This window comes from Stegodyphus dumicola, chromosome 12 (genome assembly GCF_044657685.1).
Source record: "Stegodyphus dumicola isolate Sdum_Otavi_A_Nest chromosome 12, ASM4465768v1".
NCBI lineage: Eukaryota > Metazoa > Arthropoda > Arachnida > Araneae > Eresidae > Stegodyphus > Stegodyphus dumicola.
Genome location: NC_140779.1, coordinates 67,936,045 through 67,953,792, shown reverse-complemented (window position 1 = coordinate 67,953,792; position 17,748 = coordinate 67,936,045). Strand labels below are relative to the sequence as shown.

Genomic DNA, 17,748 nt, shown 5'->3' with positions numbered 1-17,748 from the left:
ATCACGAGCCAGTTCCCTTAGAAAGTCCTCCACAAAGGCACCCCGTCCCTTAGGCAGATAGCCCTTGTGTGCTTTGTTGTATTCTCAATACAGATGCTTCTGCCACTATTTTGCTCCCCCTCCCCCCAAATTAATCTGGAGTTTGTATGGAATGTTATTTAAGCTGTATTTATAGTAAATATATGTTTTGCATATCCACTTCTAATAAACAGTAATATTAATATTTTAGCTTTGTTTTCCTTTCTTCCATCACTTCTTTTAAGTGAAATAGTGCAACTTATCACCTGCTACTGTGTTAGGTTGGCACTGCATGTAGAAAATTCAAAATATTCTAAATAAAATATTTATGTTCTTAAAATGTACGAGGGCTATCCAGAAAGTAGATTACATTTTGGAATAAAAAAATAAACAAAGTATAGGAAACAAATTTTATTATATACAGATGAAAGCCACACTCAAATACTACTTTTCTACATAGTCACCATACAAATTAAGGCATTTATCGTAGCGATGTACGAGCTTGGAAATTCCTTCGTCGAAAAATTCGGCCGCCTGCGCCTTCAACCACTTCGTTACCGCTTCTTGCAGCTGTGCGTCGTCATCAAAACGCTGCATAGCCAGCCACTTCTTCATTGCTGGGAATAGGGAATAGGTCACCCATGTTTCGTCACCAGTAACGATGCGATCGAGTAAAGAGTCACCATCCTTATGGTAAGCGTCCAAAAAGTTCAACGCTGCAGCCATTCGCTGATTTTTGTGGTCCTCTGTCAAGATTTTTGGAATCCATCTTGCACAAAACTTGTGGTAACCAAGCTTTTCGCTGATGATTTCGTGCAACAAACTTCGCGAAATTTGTGGAAAACTCAAAGAAAGTTCCGTTATTGTGAAATTTCGATTTTCACGGACTTTAGCATCGACTTTTTCGAGAAGTTCGGCGGTCACTATGCTGGGTCTCCCACTTCGATCTTCGTCGTGAACATTGGTTCGGTCATTTTGAAATCTTATGACCCACTGACGCACTCCACCTTCAGTGATAATGTTGTCCCCATACACTTCACGAAGCTGCCGATAGATTTCTATCGGTTTACAGTTTTTTGCAGTCAGAAACCTTATTACTGAGCGCACCTTGCAGCTCGCGGGATTTTCAATTAACGCAGACATTTCAAACCGTCACAGTATCTGAACGGAGCACAGCACGAACCTCTCACTAGCACGGCTAGATGCAGACTGAGCTGTGCAACGCTCTGACCCCAAGATGGCCGCGCTCGTAATACAAATTAATGAGAATTATATCAGCACTCCTGCTAAGTATGAAGTCAAATTATAGTTGTATGCTATTAGAAAAATGCATATGCACTGTACATTATTTTTTTAAAAAAAAGTGTCTAAGCTGTAGGAAAAAAGACTTGCAGACTGTAACGTAACCTGTGTGACCCAAAATAAAGCCAGTAATGAGCTTTCAGAATATAGCAGTATAGCCACAGTGGTGTGGCATGGCTATTTGTAATACCACTTGTTCTCACAGCTTATCTGTGCTGCAGAGAGGAACAAAGACACAGCTCCTAGTACCAATACTATAGAAATTACGTAGAAGAAAATTAAATTAATGGCAATTTGTTACAAAGTATTTATTTTAAATATATTATACACACTTAATTTTCTTTAATTAAAAACAAATTATATGTTATTCAGCCTCCCAAATAAAATAAAATTTTTAATAAAAAGAAATAAATGGGAAAATGTTTGATTATATTCATACAAATTTAGAAAAAACAGTTTTTACACGTAGCCAATTATACCTATAATTAATAAAATATAATCCAAAATTTCTTATTGTAGACCTTTCTAATCATTATAACAACAAAAGAATATTTTTCTATTACATATTTGATTGTTTAGAAACAATCAATCAGAAATGATACTTAAGTGGAAGTTTGTTGAATTTTATGAATTTAAAAACATGGAATTAGTGGAAGGTCATATGCTAGTCACATCAGGGTCCCCCCCCCCAATCTCTTTGAGCATGCCATTGAAAATTGCGCATGAAAAAGAATTTTTTGTTAAACTTTTATGATTGATGTAAACTTTATTATTATCAGCACAAGTGTTCGTAAATTTTATTCTTTTACACACAAATATTTTTTCTATCATCTGAATATTTCTTGTGTTTCAAAGTAGATATTATATATAATATCTAACTTGAAACACAATAATTATATTGTATTATTTATTTTCTTCCCTTTTTGTTGTTTCTTTCCTTCAGAACTTGTTTGATTGTCCAGGATAAATTTTTTTGTGAAATGTGTTTTGAATATTTTTCTATTACATGTTTGATTATGCAAATATTTATATACTTCTCTACAGCGCCCAAGGAAGGTAGGTGCAAAGTACTCACAAGATGGTTTTGCTCCGGATGAAGTTCTTCCTCCGAAACTAATGCTGGATTATGATGGGAAGAGAGATCGTTGGAATGGGTATGATCCAACAAACTATCAAACAATTGTTGACGAATTTTCTAAAGTTGAAGAGGTATGTATTCATAATGTATTTTAAAACTTGAATTTTTATTTTGATGAATTTTAAATTCCTAAATTGCAAAATTTAAGTTTTTTTAAAAGAAATTCCATTAAATTCCACGTGATTTTGCATTTTTCAGGCAAAACGTCAACTAAAAGAAGAAAAATTAAAACAAGATTATATGTCTGGAGAAACCAATCAAACTAAAGAGGGAGTATGTAATTTTTATCTTACTATTATAATTCTACTTTTTTTTTAAGAAATATGAATTTGATATCATAAAGCAAAATGATTGTTTACCTGTTTTACAACATGAAGATCGATTGCAAGCATAATATTTATTTATTAGTTATTTTTGGTTTATGATATTAATTAATGATGCTCATGTTCATATTTCTAAATTATAAAGAAATGTAATCATGTATATTTTTTCCCCTTTTATCGATGTGTTAAGGGTATAAAGGGAATTGATAAAAAGTGTTTTTATGTTGCCCTGTGCAGTAAGCTATATTTCAATATATTCGTATTTTTTAGAATGCTGATGTGGATATAGATGATGATGATGATGAAGAAAAATATGCTGACAATGCTGATATGCCGGGTACAAAAGTAGACAGCAAACAAAGAATTACTGTTAGAAATCTTAGAATTCGTGAAGATACTGCCAAGGTAAGAACTATCTCTTTTTTTCTTTTTAGTCTGATTGATTTAAGTATGATTTAAATAAAAATGCATTTACTTCATGGTATATCTAATTAGAAACATTAAATATTTTTATAAAATTACATATATTTTCATTTTTTAAATATGCAGAAGGTATATAATGTCCCCATGTTAGTCTAAATGTGTATTCATCTAACATCCTGTAACATGTTTTGTATTTCCATATGAGCCATCTCTATCGATAATATCTTCTGGTAAACTATATTAAACTTTAAAAGATCTTTTGGGCAATTATTAAAATGTGAAAAAACTTTAAAATGCTGTATCACTTTTCAAATCGTTGCCACCCATATATTATCGCCTTGTCTTATATTTAAAGAAATTAAACAATGAAGAATCTGCATAAATGTATGTATGTTTCTCGCATTGTGATAAAACAACAGTACCTAGAGCCATCAAAATTTGAATAACATAATCTTTCTTAGAATACAGGCATGTGGAAGCCCTAATTTGAATTTGAAATTTGTTTTATTATCAATTTCAGATTTTGTAACACTTCAACGAATTTTTTATTAAGAAACTAAACAATTTCAAAGCGAGCAGAGGAAACACTGATCGCTTTGGAAAAAAATTTTTTTTTATTTATTATGAAAAAAAAACATTTTTGTCTCTAAACGCGCGAAACTCTGTATTGGAAATTCTAAAGATGTGCTCATTTTAAAATTAATTTTCAATAATACTGTTGAACTGAATTTTATACTTTGGGTATGTACGAGGGCCATCCAGGAAGTAGATTACGTTTCCGTCTGTGTCCGCTAGGGGCGGGGCTAGCGCGGCCATCTTGGCGTCAGAGCGTTGCGCAGCTCAGTCTGCATCTAGCCGTGCTAGTGAGAGGTTCGTGCTGTGCTCCGTTCAGAATCTGTGACGGTTTGAAATGTCTGCGTTAATTGAAAATCCCGCGAGGTGCGCTCAGTAATAAGGTTTCTGACTGCAAAAAACTGTAAACCGATAGAAATCTATCGGCAGCTTCGTGAAGTGTATGGGGACAACATTATCACTGAAGGTGGAGTGCGTCAGTGGGTCATAAGATTTCATAATGGCCGAACCAATGTTCACGACGAAGATCGAAGTGGGAGACCCAGCATAGTGACCGCCGAACTTCTCGAAAAAGTCGATGCTAAAGTCCGTGAAAATCGAAATTTCACAATAACGGAACTTTCTTTGAGTTTTCCACAAATTTCGCGGAGTTTGTTGCACAAAATCATCAGCGAAAAGCTTGGTTACCACAAGTTTTGTGCAAGATGGAAGGCAAGAAGAGGTAACGAAGTGGTTGAAGGCGCAGGCGGCCGAATTTTTCGACGAAGGAATTTCCAAGCTCGTACATCGCTACGATAAATGCCTTAATTTGTATGGTGACTATGTAGAAAAGTAGTATTTGAGTGTGGCTTTCATCTGTATATAATAAAATTTGTTTCCTATACTTTGTTTATTTTTTTATTCCAAAACGTAATCTACTTTCTGGATAGCCGTCGTAGAATATGATATTTAGTAAATAAAGGTAACACACAAAACATTTAAAAAAAAAAAAAAGTCCCCTTTAGATGTAATTTAAAATCTGAAACCTTTCAGTTTTTTTTTTTTTTTTTTCCCCATGTTTAATCTTGAAAAATAAGTCTTTACAATGGACTCTGTAGACATTTCTATCTGTGTTAGTAAGTAACAGTTTCACCATATGTTAATATAATCAAGGTATTTCTTTCATGTTAATATAATATGTTCACAGATTTTATGTCTACACTGGTATATTGATTTTTATTTTCATTTCGCTGTAAAACTAAATTGTCCGCCTCCCCATTTTTTTTTTTCACAGTATTTGAGGAACCTGGATCCAAATTCAGCATATTATGATCCCAAAACTAGAGCCATGAGGGATAATCCGTATAAAACTACTGGTCTAAATCCAGAAGAGTAAGTTGCAACTTAAAATTTTCTACTAATTTTGATAAACTGTATCTGTATATTTTATTTTGAATTTAAAGTAGTCTTATGGAAATTTCATGAACAGAATTTTATTTCTGTAATGTCTTCATGCTGATACCTTTGAATATTTTATCCTGTATGATACGAAATCATTTTTGATTTTATATCATATCTGGCTGTTAGACTATTAAGTACTTTCCTGTGAAAGTCATACCACATATTGTTTTTTCCTTGGCATTAAGTGTTGCTGGTTTGGGTGGCTTCTTTCATGATGATGCTTTCTTTCTCTTCCTAACTATCATGCATGCAATTATGCTTTTCATCTAATTATTTTTTTAAATCTGATTGTAATGATTGCCACAACTTGGCATTAATCAAAAGATGGGGAAAAAAATTAGCTGTTCTATTTCTTCAGGAAAGATATATTTTTTACAAGGGAAAATTCTATATGAATGACCACCTTTTAAAACTAAAATATGACTGTTAAATTATAAGATTAAAATATAAGTCAAAATGGTTATTCTGCCTTTGCTAGGTTTTCAAACACAAGCATGTTTTATTTGATAGTGTATTCCTTTCACTTCTGCCAATTCATTTACTATATACTTGTGGGAGTTAGCATCAGTTAAGTCTTTCTTGCAAGCTCATCCTGACATTAAACTTAATAAATGCTACGAAACACTTGAAACTGATAAAAAAACATTTTCATAAAAAGAAAAAAAAAGATATTGCAGGCTGTGTTTTTCTCCCACGGTGGGGTTTGGAGGATTGTGACATGAAATTGGACAAAAATGTATTGAATTTTATTTGATTGCACTTAAAGCTGTTCTTTTATTCGAAAATTTACACCCACCTAAAGTTGCCCTTTCCTTTTTTTGGCCTATGGGCTATTACTTTATTAATGCTTCCTCATGTTTATAACACTTTAGTAACATTGTTTTATTTTGGAGAATCGGTGATAAAAATATCTGTATATTTTACCATTGTGAATGTTGAACAGCATAACTTCAAGTAGTCTTGAAAATCATTTTTAGAATATTAATAAAAAATCTGATGTGGAAAACTATATGACTTTCTTGTGCAGCATATTAAATTATACACACTTTTTTCTGCTCTTAATTAACTGATCTCTCAAAGCAAACAAAAATTACATCAAAAATTGCAAATTTTGAAATTGAATATTCAGGTGAATTTTTTCATACAGAAGTCAAACTTCTTGAAATTTTATTTTTTCATAATGAATATAAAACTTTCCCAAATATAGGTATAGGAAACGGGAGTGTGCATTAAAAGTTAGATTTTGTTATTTGTTGATTTTTCCTCCCTAATTTGACATTGCCGAAGCATGATTTTTCATCATTTAAAACACTTCTGTAATTGGAAGTATATAAATAAGTAGAAAATAATACTACATTCAATATATATATATTGATTTCTACTTTTTTGAAAATAAGTAGAAATCAATTTAAAAAATATTGCATGATTTGGGTTTTGAGTATATTGTTTAAGAATTGATTGAATAAATTTGCTAAAATAAGTATAACCCTTGCCTTGGAAATTTAATAGTGCCAAATTGTAAAAATACTATTAAATTTAATTTTAAAAAATTACCAAGCAGTTTGTAATTTTATAATAATAATTTTTAAAAATTTTGTTATAGGTTGAATTATGCTGGTGACAACTTTGTCCGTTATACGGGAGATACTTCAAAACATAGTCAAACGCAGTGTAAGTGATTTGTAACATATATGTATTTAAGATTCTGAAAGCAATTAATTAAAATTTACTAATGTTTAAAAATGCATTATTTTTGTGAACTTCATATGTTTAATTTTTTAAGTCTGCAGTAATCTATTTTGTGCATGAAATAACTAGAGGTTAAAAGAAGGAAGGCATTTAAGTACCCAAGGAATTATTGCCTTTTGAGTGCTTCTTTTATCACCTAACTAGAGATAATTTTTTTTTTTTTTTTTTTTAAATATTGATCCAAATTTTACAATCGTTCTCAATACCACAACTTTTCCACACTCACACACAATTCAGTACCACAACCACACACTTTTCCCACCTGAAACTTTATCTTTCATAATAATTCCTTGCAAATTCTAGGCACAGATCATAATTTATTTCGCCAATGGTTGTGTATGCTGAAATAATTGGAGTCGCGGAATGAGTTGCTAGTTTGACAAGATTTAAATTTCAGTCAAAATACTTAATTCATATTTTATCAAATATTGTTATTCTAGATAGAGATCTTTTATCTTAATCTTCATATCAATAACATTGCATTAAGCAATAAGGGATCAACAGAACACAAATGTCTTTTTTCTGCAAAGTTTCTATCAAAATCTGCATACTGATATTGGTAAAATCTCTTTAGCTTGTGATATTTTTTTGTATTTTTAGATTTCTTATTTGATGACCTTCTTTCTGTCACGCTAGGTTAGAGGCATTTTACTGCCCAACATATCTAAAAATGTTCACCCCTTAGTACTGCCGCTTTGCAACTGCACCAATTGCCCGGCTGTGATTACAATTCTTTTAATCTTTTTTTTTTTTTTTTTTTTTTTTTTTTTTTGTCTTTTGTCTTTCTAATTTTTGATCATCAGTTTGATATGTCCTTCAGGAAAGCTTGGTAGCCAAACACAAAGTTGTACTATGATCCATTGCTTGATCACTACACATTTCAGGCAATAATGTGGAATATTGCTCCCTTAAACGCATATTTTTAAAGTCTGAACTTTTGTTTTCTAAAGTATTTTCATACAGACTCCATTTCAAACTCCATTTGAGATTTATTTTGTGTGTGCAGGTTAGGTACCCGAGTGAAAAGTTGTATTATGTAACCGTTTTGCTGACAATAATTTATTTTAATTTCGCCCGAGTTATGTTACTTTGAAATTCAAGACGAGATGGTTAAATCATTTGACTGCTTTTGTGTGTCCGACAGTTAGAATATGGTGGATCCGTATACCTATTTGGCAAGAGCTTAAGAACTAAACTGTTGTGTAGATGTTTGCCATATTACAAAAGGCCTTCACATCAAACATCTATGAATATCCATGGAAATACGAAGAGTTACATGTTTGCGTTACATCTGCGTTTGTGAAATAAATTCATTACAGTAGTGACAGGTATGTTTTCTTCCTGTAACATGAGTTTTGATATGCCATGTATTTGAAAAATAGATCAAAATTAAACAGCTGAGGGTTGAAGAGTTCGGCTGGTAGACAGATGAAATATGGGCTTGACGGAGCGTTTATATAGTCTGGCATGAATTATTACATTTATTAGCAGTAGGCTATGTACGTCCAGAATTATTGTAATGATTCAAGAGGTGGGTTCATGAATTTTCAATTATGCGTAGGAACTTCGTTATCTGTGTCCAAATTAATCAGGACAGTTCGAGGGATAGTTTCAAGAATTTTCAATGATGCACATGAACTTTGTTATCTGTGTCCAAAATTATCGAGATGATTCAAGATATAGTTCCGAGAATTTCCAGTGATGCTCATGTACTTTGTTATCTCTGTCCAAATGTATTGGGATGATTTGAAAGAGAGTTTTAAGAATTTTCAATGATGCGCAGTGTACTGATTACTGACAAATTCTGGCAGATTCCATTGGATGCCACACTGAAATACTGTATCAGTCAAGGCTGCCATGAGAAATACTGATTATTCAATATTCAAACATACCTCTGAAATTTCATTCATATTCTTTTTTTTTTTTTTTTGTGTGTGTGTTGTGTGTGTGTGTGTGTTCGTTCGTGTTCGTTCTGCAAGACTGCTTATGAGTTAGAAAAAGAACACTGAATTTTCTTTTAAATAACAATTTGTAATTTACTCAAAAAACATTTTTTATGTAATTGTAGACCACTGAATATGCTTCTGATTCATTTTACTTCTACTAAAATAAAACAACAATAATTACAAACAGAGAGGTATAAAGGAAATCAGAAGAAAATATTTAGTTTCTCTACCTGAAGAAAAAAACGCTCGGTTGAGTGTTTTTTCTTACAAGAGTTGCAAATTTTTATTTCTTTGAGACTTAACTTTTATGAACACAAAACAGTAGATATAAGGTGTGTTTATTCATATTTATACGTAATCACGTTAATCACATATTCATTAATTTACTTCAAAAGTTTCTTTATATTCAAAACCTATCTCATTATTTTAAAAATGATATAAATTTGCACTTTCAGCTCTCGAACGCTCATAAAATCTATCATGCGGCTCACATCGTCTTGAAGTTTGACAATCCCTGGCGTATAGCATTCTGCAAAAGTGGCTATTTCATAGGATGTAAAAAGAACGTGTTCCTGTATTACTCTATATAGCTTTCACCATTGATTTAATGGCCACTTTACATGATCACATACCCACAGTACTTACTTTAGCCATTGTTTTTTATTAATAAAAAAATCTTTCACAAGCTAATGAGTTCTGAAGCTATTTTGATTCAGTTTCTGATTTACAAGCCACTTAGAAATGCTAACTGTACTACAGTCAAAAGTCGTTAATTCGGACACCCATAATCCGGACCTCAAAGCTACAAACTTTCTGCGTTGACGCATGCGTGTCAGACCTTTACGGCTGTGAATGTGCACATGTGCATTTAATGTATAACGGACGGTATAAGCTAAGTTAAAATTATCTAAATCAGTTAATGTTGCAGATTGCGTTGTTCCTTAATCTTCATTTTGGATCCGGCTTATTATTTTTTGCAGACTGTTAGAGCAATTTTATAAAAGTAAGCTTGAACCTTCGATTATGTCAAAAAGAATTTCCGATTTTGGAGCTGCCAAAGTATCTACAAAGCGAAAGCATTTTTCGAGGTCCATCAAACAAAAAGTGGAATTGCTGCAATAAATGGATAAAGGCATATCCTTCGTTTCTCTAACCATTCCGAAATATGTTTATCAATTTCACGCTACTCTGCAGCGGGGGGGGGGACGCCGCGGCGGGGCGCAATGAGTTGGAAGTTGATCTGCCAGCACTATCCTTATCTTCAGGGCAGATGTTTTTATTTTATTTGGCTTATAATTCCTTACTAAATGTAGTATTTCATCTCGATGTTCTCAGTCTTTGATATGATTTAAATCAAATTCCTCGTCATTATAATTCGCTTCCGATAGTGAAGAAAGTGACACAGAGGTTATTGAAAACGAAAAAATTTCGATTGACAAATTAGTCGGTATTCTCGACACAGCAATTTTAGGACTTGAACAGCGGAACTTTGTAACTGAAGAAGAAATTATGTCTGTTTATAGAACTAAAGAGAAAGTATTATCACATAAAACGAAGCAACTTAACAACTTGCATTGAAAGAAATGTTTAATAAAGTAAATAAATAAATATTAAGCTTTTTTTTTTTTTTTTTTTTTTTTTTTTTTTTTTTTTTTTTTTTTGTCAATTTTGATACCCTTTAGATCACAATTGCTCTTTATTTCAGAAATTGCGGTTTCATTTTTTTAAATTTTATAATTTCCACATGCCATCTTACCAGATTTAAACTGATGATCTATCTATAATCCGGAATCGCCGAAGTCCCGACGAGTCCGGATTAACGACTTTTGACTGTACTTATTTGCCACTTATACCACAATTTTACAGAACTATGAAAAGAATCTTTTAAGGGCATGAATAAGACTTTGGTCATTTTGTATTGAATTTTTCCTGGGTCTTTTTCAGGGCTGATGTTTTGAGTTTCTAGTAAAATTAAGTCAATGCATCTACTAACTGTTGAATGATGACAGCCAGATTTCATAGCAATTTGGCAGCAAGATAATCCTTTGTTTACTAACATTTTTTTTATTAACTTAAAAAAAATTTCAAATTATAACACAGTGTCACAGAATTTTTAAAGCAAGTAACAGTCTTTTTCTTTTATGAGCAGAATTTAGACAATAGAGACAGCTGCAGTAAAATGAAAAAGGAAATTAAAATTTTTTATTGGTTTATTATGTTCTTTCTTCCATGACTTTCAAATAATGATGTTATTTTTAAAGCAGTAAAAAGTTTTGAATTCTATGTAAAATTATCTTTAAAATGATATATAATTTCTTAAATTTAGAATTTAGGGTAATTTTGAAAATATCATTATATGCTTGGAATATACGTTTTTAAAAAGGTGGTGTATTTCTATACAGGAAAATATAGTAGGCAGTTTTTTTTTTTTTTAAATCCAAAGAATTTTTTCAATTGAAAGGTTTTGATGAACATCTTATTTGACTCTTTAATTTCAGGCAGAACTTAATCAGCAAAACATGCATTAAAATTAATATAAAGGGTTATCATATGCATGTATATATATATATATATATATATATATATTTCAGCTTAGTTTTCTTTTTTATGCATATGTAAGATTATTGTTTTTAGGGTGCTGATTATCGCAGTATATTGTTAGTTATTCAGAGGTATGATTTAATATGTAAATCAGGAATTTATTAGCATAAGAAAACATAAGCAAGCAATGGTATCTGTGAGGAGTATGAATTTATAAACATTTTAGGGCAGAAAAGAGGTAATTATCAAAATAATAGAAAGACTTTACATGCTTATAAAAAAGCTCATTATTTAAAATTAAAATTTTTCTCTTACAAATCAAGCAATTATTTAAAATTAAAATTTTTCTCTAACAAATCAAGCAAATAAAGTGTTTTTCTTATATTACTATATTTTTTATTATATTTTCTTGGTGTATTATTCTTAATGAACTTAATATTAGATTAGTAAATGCAATTATCTCATAGTTCCTTTTTATCTCTACTTTTGTTCTTTTGCTAATATTTTGTGGAACTTTATTGTACATTAAACCATGAGTTTCTTCATCTAAAGTAATACTGCTGAATGAGAGTGTGATTTGAGAAAAAAGTAATAATTGATTCTTCATTGATAAATTAAATATCATTTTGGCTTATACTACTAGAATACTTAGACAGGAATAAAAAGTATTTGGTTTGAATATAACAGGTATTGACCCAAAATTAAGGTAATAAAACAGCAACTGTAAAAAATCAGAAAACTAGATCAAGAATGATATTTTTTTAAAAGAATAATTACCCTGAAAAAAATTGTCTTAACTTTAAAAAAAACTAATAGGCTGCAATTGATAATCAATTAAAAACTGGTCTAAAATATGACTATTATTATTATTATTTAGTATGGTCTTTAGTTGAATTAAAATCCATCTTGAGGATGTGTGACTCTACAGATGTCTGTCTACCTTATGTTTAACATTTCTCTCAGATTTTTAACATCTGAGAGAAATGTGCCTCATTGTTTGATAATTCATTTCCAACTATTTTTGGAGTTGACAAATTAATAATGTGTTCCATTAAAAAATGACTTTCTCATTTATTTTTAGTATTTGCATGGCAAGCTTATGAAAAAGGAGTTGAAGTTAATTTGTTGGCTGAACCAACAAAAGCAGAATTACTCCATCAAGAATTTCAGATAAAAAAGGAAGAAGTGAAAGATAGCATTAAAGGAGGCATAGTTGAGAAATATGGAGGAGAAGAACACCTTGAAGCACTCCCAAAAGAACTTATTTTTGCACAGACTGTAAGTTTTTGTATTCATTTCATTTCAATAAATAAGTTAATATTTAGGATAAGAAAAATTGAAATATTTCCCCCCTTTTTTTCCCCTTGCAATTGTAGGAAGATTATGTTGAATACTCAAGACAAGGGCAAATCATCAAAGGAAATGAGAAAGTTATTGTGCGGTCAAAGTATGAAGAAGATGTTTACATCAATAATCATACAGTATGTATCATTACTTTAGTAGAAATTATTTAATATGACATGTTGATCATTTGGGTTGTTATGTCTTCCTTCTGTAAATGTTATAGTTGAGATTGAATTATGATGTTAAATTATGTTTGTGTGTTATTCATGGCTGTTCAGTTGCCAAAAATTTGCATACTGGTACACTATCTGGTTCCTCAGGATCCATTGCTAATGCCATCCACAGTAGGTTCTAGGGTTGCCAGTGTTCACAGGAGAGCAAAGTTTTGGGATAGCTTCAAAGTTGTTGCAATACTGTAGTCATGAGTGAGTCATTAGTGTTATTAAAAGTGTATGGCTACGTGCTGGCTAGTACACAATTATCAAAATTTGCTAGGGATGCTCAAATTGAATCTGTGAGAAAATATATTGCAGCCCTGACAATGAATTTTATAAAAATGATAAGGTTCCTTTTTATTATTATGTCATTAAGTTTTCACATGGTGCAAATATTGCAAAATAATGGTGATTAAAATCAGAGAATCCTTAGAAGTCTTAAATCTGTGGTTTCAACTAATTAAAAATATATTGTCTGAAATGGCCATGTGAAACGTTTGGTGAAGAATCTGATGTATCCAAGTTTTCAGTTCGTTATGTTTAACCAAAAGTGTAATGAAAAGAAAGATTTGTTCTCAAAAACTTAGAGCAGACGAAGAAAAGATGTGCATTGAATTCTGCGAAAACATTATTAACCCTCCAAGTGACTAAAGGTTTTGCACTTAAACTTTCAAAGCTCCTAAAAGGCATATGATAAAGAGGTTTATGTATATATATTTATTATTATTTCAAATGTGCCTGTATCTTTTTATCAGTTTTTGTATCAAACATAGTGCAACTACTTTTCTTTCAGATATACTATACTGTATGAAAGGTTTGGATACATTTCAAGATGTATGTGTATCTACTTATTTAAAGGTATTAGGACAAATATTGCTAAAAATGTATGTATTTTGGCCAATCAGAGGAATAAAATAGCAAATGAATGTCAAAATTTTTAAATAGACACCATGTTTCAAGTATGATACAGGAATCAAGCTCTAGACAGTGTCATGTAAATCTGTGGATTCTTCAAAAGAAAAGGAAGGGAAGAATAAAAATACCTTTTTCAGAAGTTAAAAGGATTGTAGTAAGGTGATAATAATATCATTCTTATCAAATTGTATAAAGTTAACAGTCATGATACAAAACATTTGTTGTCCATTCAAAATAAAAGAGAAATGCACTGGCACAGGAATGTGGGAAATAAATATAATTTATTTATTTATATATTTTTAAAAGTGGAAGGTATTGGAAATAAAATGGCTTTGTAAGGAAGTTTTTTTCTTTCTAATATCTGAGCTGTGTGCAACAATGAATTCAGGGCAGATATATAAGAGCAAAAGCATTTGTGTATTTGCCCTGAATCTTTTGAGCACTTCACTGTTTTATCAATTGAGATGTCAAGCAACCAGCAGTGATATTGCACATTCAAGGGAGGAAGTAAACAACCGAGCCTTACTGAATCAAATGCCTGGGATGACAGTCAGAAGTTGCTGTTTGTATTCAGAAGTACACACACTTATTGAGTTTACCGATATGCCGTTTACAATTTAAGTACAGTGGAATACCATTTATATGTCTTTCAAGGGACTATTGGCAAGTGATGTATAATTGAGAAAGACATGCAAACAAAATTTTAATCTCTGATGTGAAACAAATATATATTAGCTGCAAAATTTTGATACTGCTAACCTGCTACTGATATTACACAATTTTATTATCGTATTTTCAATTTGTTTAAAATATTAACTATTTTCAAACAAATTTAATATTTTAAACAATTAAAGCAGTTTTTAGAAGTAATACTTTAAAATGATATTAATATCAATTTAATATTTTAAAAATCATAAGAATGCAAATTTGTGTGTATAGTTATGTAAAATTGAGGATTGCGGGGAAAGGTCATACCTTTATTTGAATTACCATCTTGAATACTATATATGATCATGTAATATCCGAACTTTTTTTACTAAAATTACATCACTAAAATGCAGGTGCGGACATTACACGGGTTGTTCAAATGTCATGCTTTTTCTCACGAGTAATTTTGTTAGTAAATTTCATTTCAAATAGCCAAGTTGAGTTCTAAATGGAAGAAAAGGGCATAAGTAATAAAAGCATCAAATTTAAAGTTGTCTAATAGCTACCTAAAATTTACAAACTCACTTTCTCCCATCCACACATATAATATAAATTACCCCAATTATATTATCAACACTCGGCGCGTATTAGTTCGCACAGGAACACAATATAGAGGCACAAATTAACCAACATTTGCAGTTTTAATATTTACTTTTATACAAATTAAATAAGCTTTGGTTCTTTTAATGTCTTGCACACATTATAAAAAAAATTTTTAAAAAAAAAACCTGTTTTGATGCACTGTATAAAAATCCATTTTGTTTCATTATTTTCCGCAACCAGCCTTTACTCTTCTTGAATTGCAATATAGGAATGTACCCTTGAGCACGCATATCACAAACATAGTGCAACTACTTTTTTTGAAGTTCGGAAGCTGACATTTCAAACCACGAAATGCATGCCTTATTTTGTTCGTTGCCTCCAGTTGATCACGCTGTATGCTCTAGTTGCGCATACACTTTTCATCCACCTTATATACTCTTACTGCTGCTCTTTTTCCATTTGCCTGCTCAAATTCTATGACTTTCAGTTTAATAGCTGCTGTATTTTCCCATTTCAAGCACGCTACTTGCTAACCACCACAAATTCCAGATGATACTATGAATGAAAAGAGAATGTTTGAAATATGTGAATGCTTCCAAGGAGGAAGGAGGGGAAAGTAATTTCATTACAAAACAGTAATTCCTGGAAGCTAGTGTGGTGAAAACCTGTTTGGACTCTCCTGAAATTGCGATAAGATATTTACTGCATATACAATATTGGGCCTTCTTCTGTTAACTACAAAAACTAAACATCCCAATAGATTTCTAAAAGGTATTTTTTGCATTTCATTTCAGCAGTTTTTGCACTTGTAGATGGACAGTCTAATTTTGTAAGAAAAGTGCCTTTAGCTATGGAAAGTAAAGTTATTGGTATCTGAAAATGTTTAAATTTTGCAAAAATTTCTTCGATGTATTTTTGCTGATGTATAAAATTGCCCTTGCTGTTTTCTAAAAATTCAATTCCAAGTAATTTTCTAGTTCTGCATAATACTTTAAGATTGAAAAACTTACCCAACTGTGAGATTACTTTATCTATACACTGTTGATCTTTACTAAAAATTACAATATCATCTATATAATAAAAGGATTACATTGCAGCTTTTTAAACACAATTATACCGCAGAATTTTCTTAAAATCTAGATTTTCTAAAGTATTTTCAAATTCACAAAACCATTCATGGCCACTTTGATGCAGACTGTAAATGGCCTTGTGTAATAAGCACATTTTATTTTTCTCTTCAATAAATTCCTCTGGCTGAGTCACATTTATTTCCCTATTGAGCTTTGCATATACATGGGCATTTTTAACATCTAACCGACAGTTAGTTCATCCATACAAACACACTAGTATTGTGAAAAATATTCTTATGATTGAAAAATTTACTACAGAACTGTAAACATCATCAAAATCTTCACCCCTTTTCTGTCTGAATGTGTATGTTACTAGACGTGCTTTATATTTAACTACTTCATTCTTTTCATCTCTTTTTAGCGAATAGACCCATTTGTTTCCGAGCATAATTTTATTTTCTGGCTTCTCAACTAATTCCCAGACCTTCCATTTCTTCTTGTCAATTTCTTCCCTCATTGCCTAATGCTGTTCTTTGGAATTTACAGATTTCTGTGCTTCTTTAAAATTTTGTGGGATAATAATTTCTAGAGTTTGCCTCTTCAGATACGGAACTATCCTCTTGTTCTACAAAATTAACTTTTCCAGAGTATTCGTTTTTGCCACTAAAGTCAAACATATCTCTTTCAAATTTAATATTTCTAGCCTCGCAATATTTTTCAATGTCATTATGAGACCTGAAACAAGTGTCTGTTCCTTCTGTGTATTAATATATATCTGTGTTCCATCTAGCCTCTTAACCACTTTTCTTTACCAGTTTAAGTCTGAAACCTCTTTCGGAGTAGATTTATGTTCTAATGAAGTTTCCTGTTCTTTATCCGATTCTGATAACCATTCCGATTTGTCTAGTCTTTTTTGATTTGTGGCCCAGGATGCTATCTTCTGCGTTCAGTTTTTCATTGAATTTCACATTACAGGTTTCTATTAATCAGTGTTCTTCTGGTAGCCATATTCTATAACCCTGAGTTTCCTTTCCATATCCTATCATGATTCCTTTTTTGCATCTCATTTGTAATTTATCTCTATTTTGTTTTGGTATGCCAATATAGGTTTTACAGCCAAATACCTTAAAATAAACAACACTGGGTTTTCTATTGAGGAACATTTCATAAAGAGTTTCGTTACTCTTGTGGCACACCCTGTTCCACGTATGCATGAAACATCGAAGAAGTTCAGCCCACCATGCTTTTTCCATTTTACTATCATTAAGCATATCTTTAATACCGTTCAGTTAAATCGTTCACACACGCTGTTCTCTTCTGGCATGAACGCATTTGTATGTTCAACACTAATTCCGTTTTCGGTTAAGTACCTTTCGATTTGCTTGTTACAGAATTCACCACTGTTGTTGGTGCGTATACTTATTAATTTTTTATTTGTCAATTTTTCCTTTAGCCTATGATATTTCTTAAAGTTAACGAGTGATTCATTTTTATTTTTCA

General features: G+C 31.3%; 1 protein-coding gene across 1 annotated transcript in view; it reads left to right on the top strand.

Annotated features, from left to right (window-relative positions):
* Positions 1–17,748, top strand: part of Slu7 (Pre-mRNA-splicing factor Slu7) — a 72,321-nt gene that overhangs the window by 42,710 nt on the left and 11,863 nt on the right. The window contains exons 4-10 of the mRNA XM_035356457.2: positions 2,365–2,529; positions 2,657–2,731; positions 3,052–3,186; positions 5,051–5,148; positions 6,821–6,888; positions 12,535–12,731; positions 12,830–12,934. Coding sequence (XP_035212348.1) covers positions 2,365–2,529; positions 2,657–2,731; positions 3,052–3,186; positions 5,051–5,148; positions 6,821–6,888; positions 12,535–12,731; positions 12,830–12,934 — 843 coding nt within the window. The remainder of the gene's footprint in view (positions 1–2,364; positions 2,530–2,656; positions 2,732–3,051; positions 3,187–5,050; positions 5,149–6,820; positions 6,889–12,534; positions 12,732–12,829; positions 12,935–17,748) is intronic.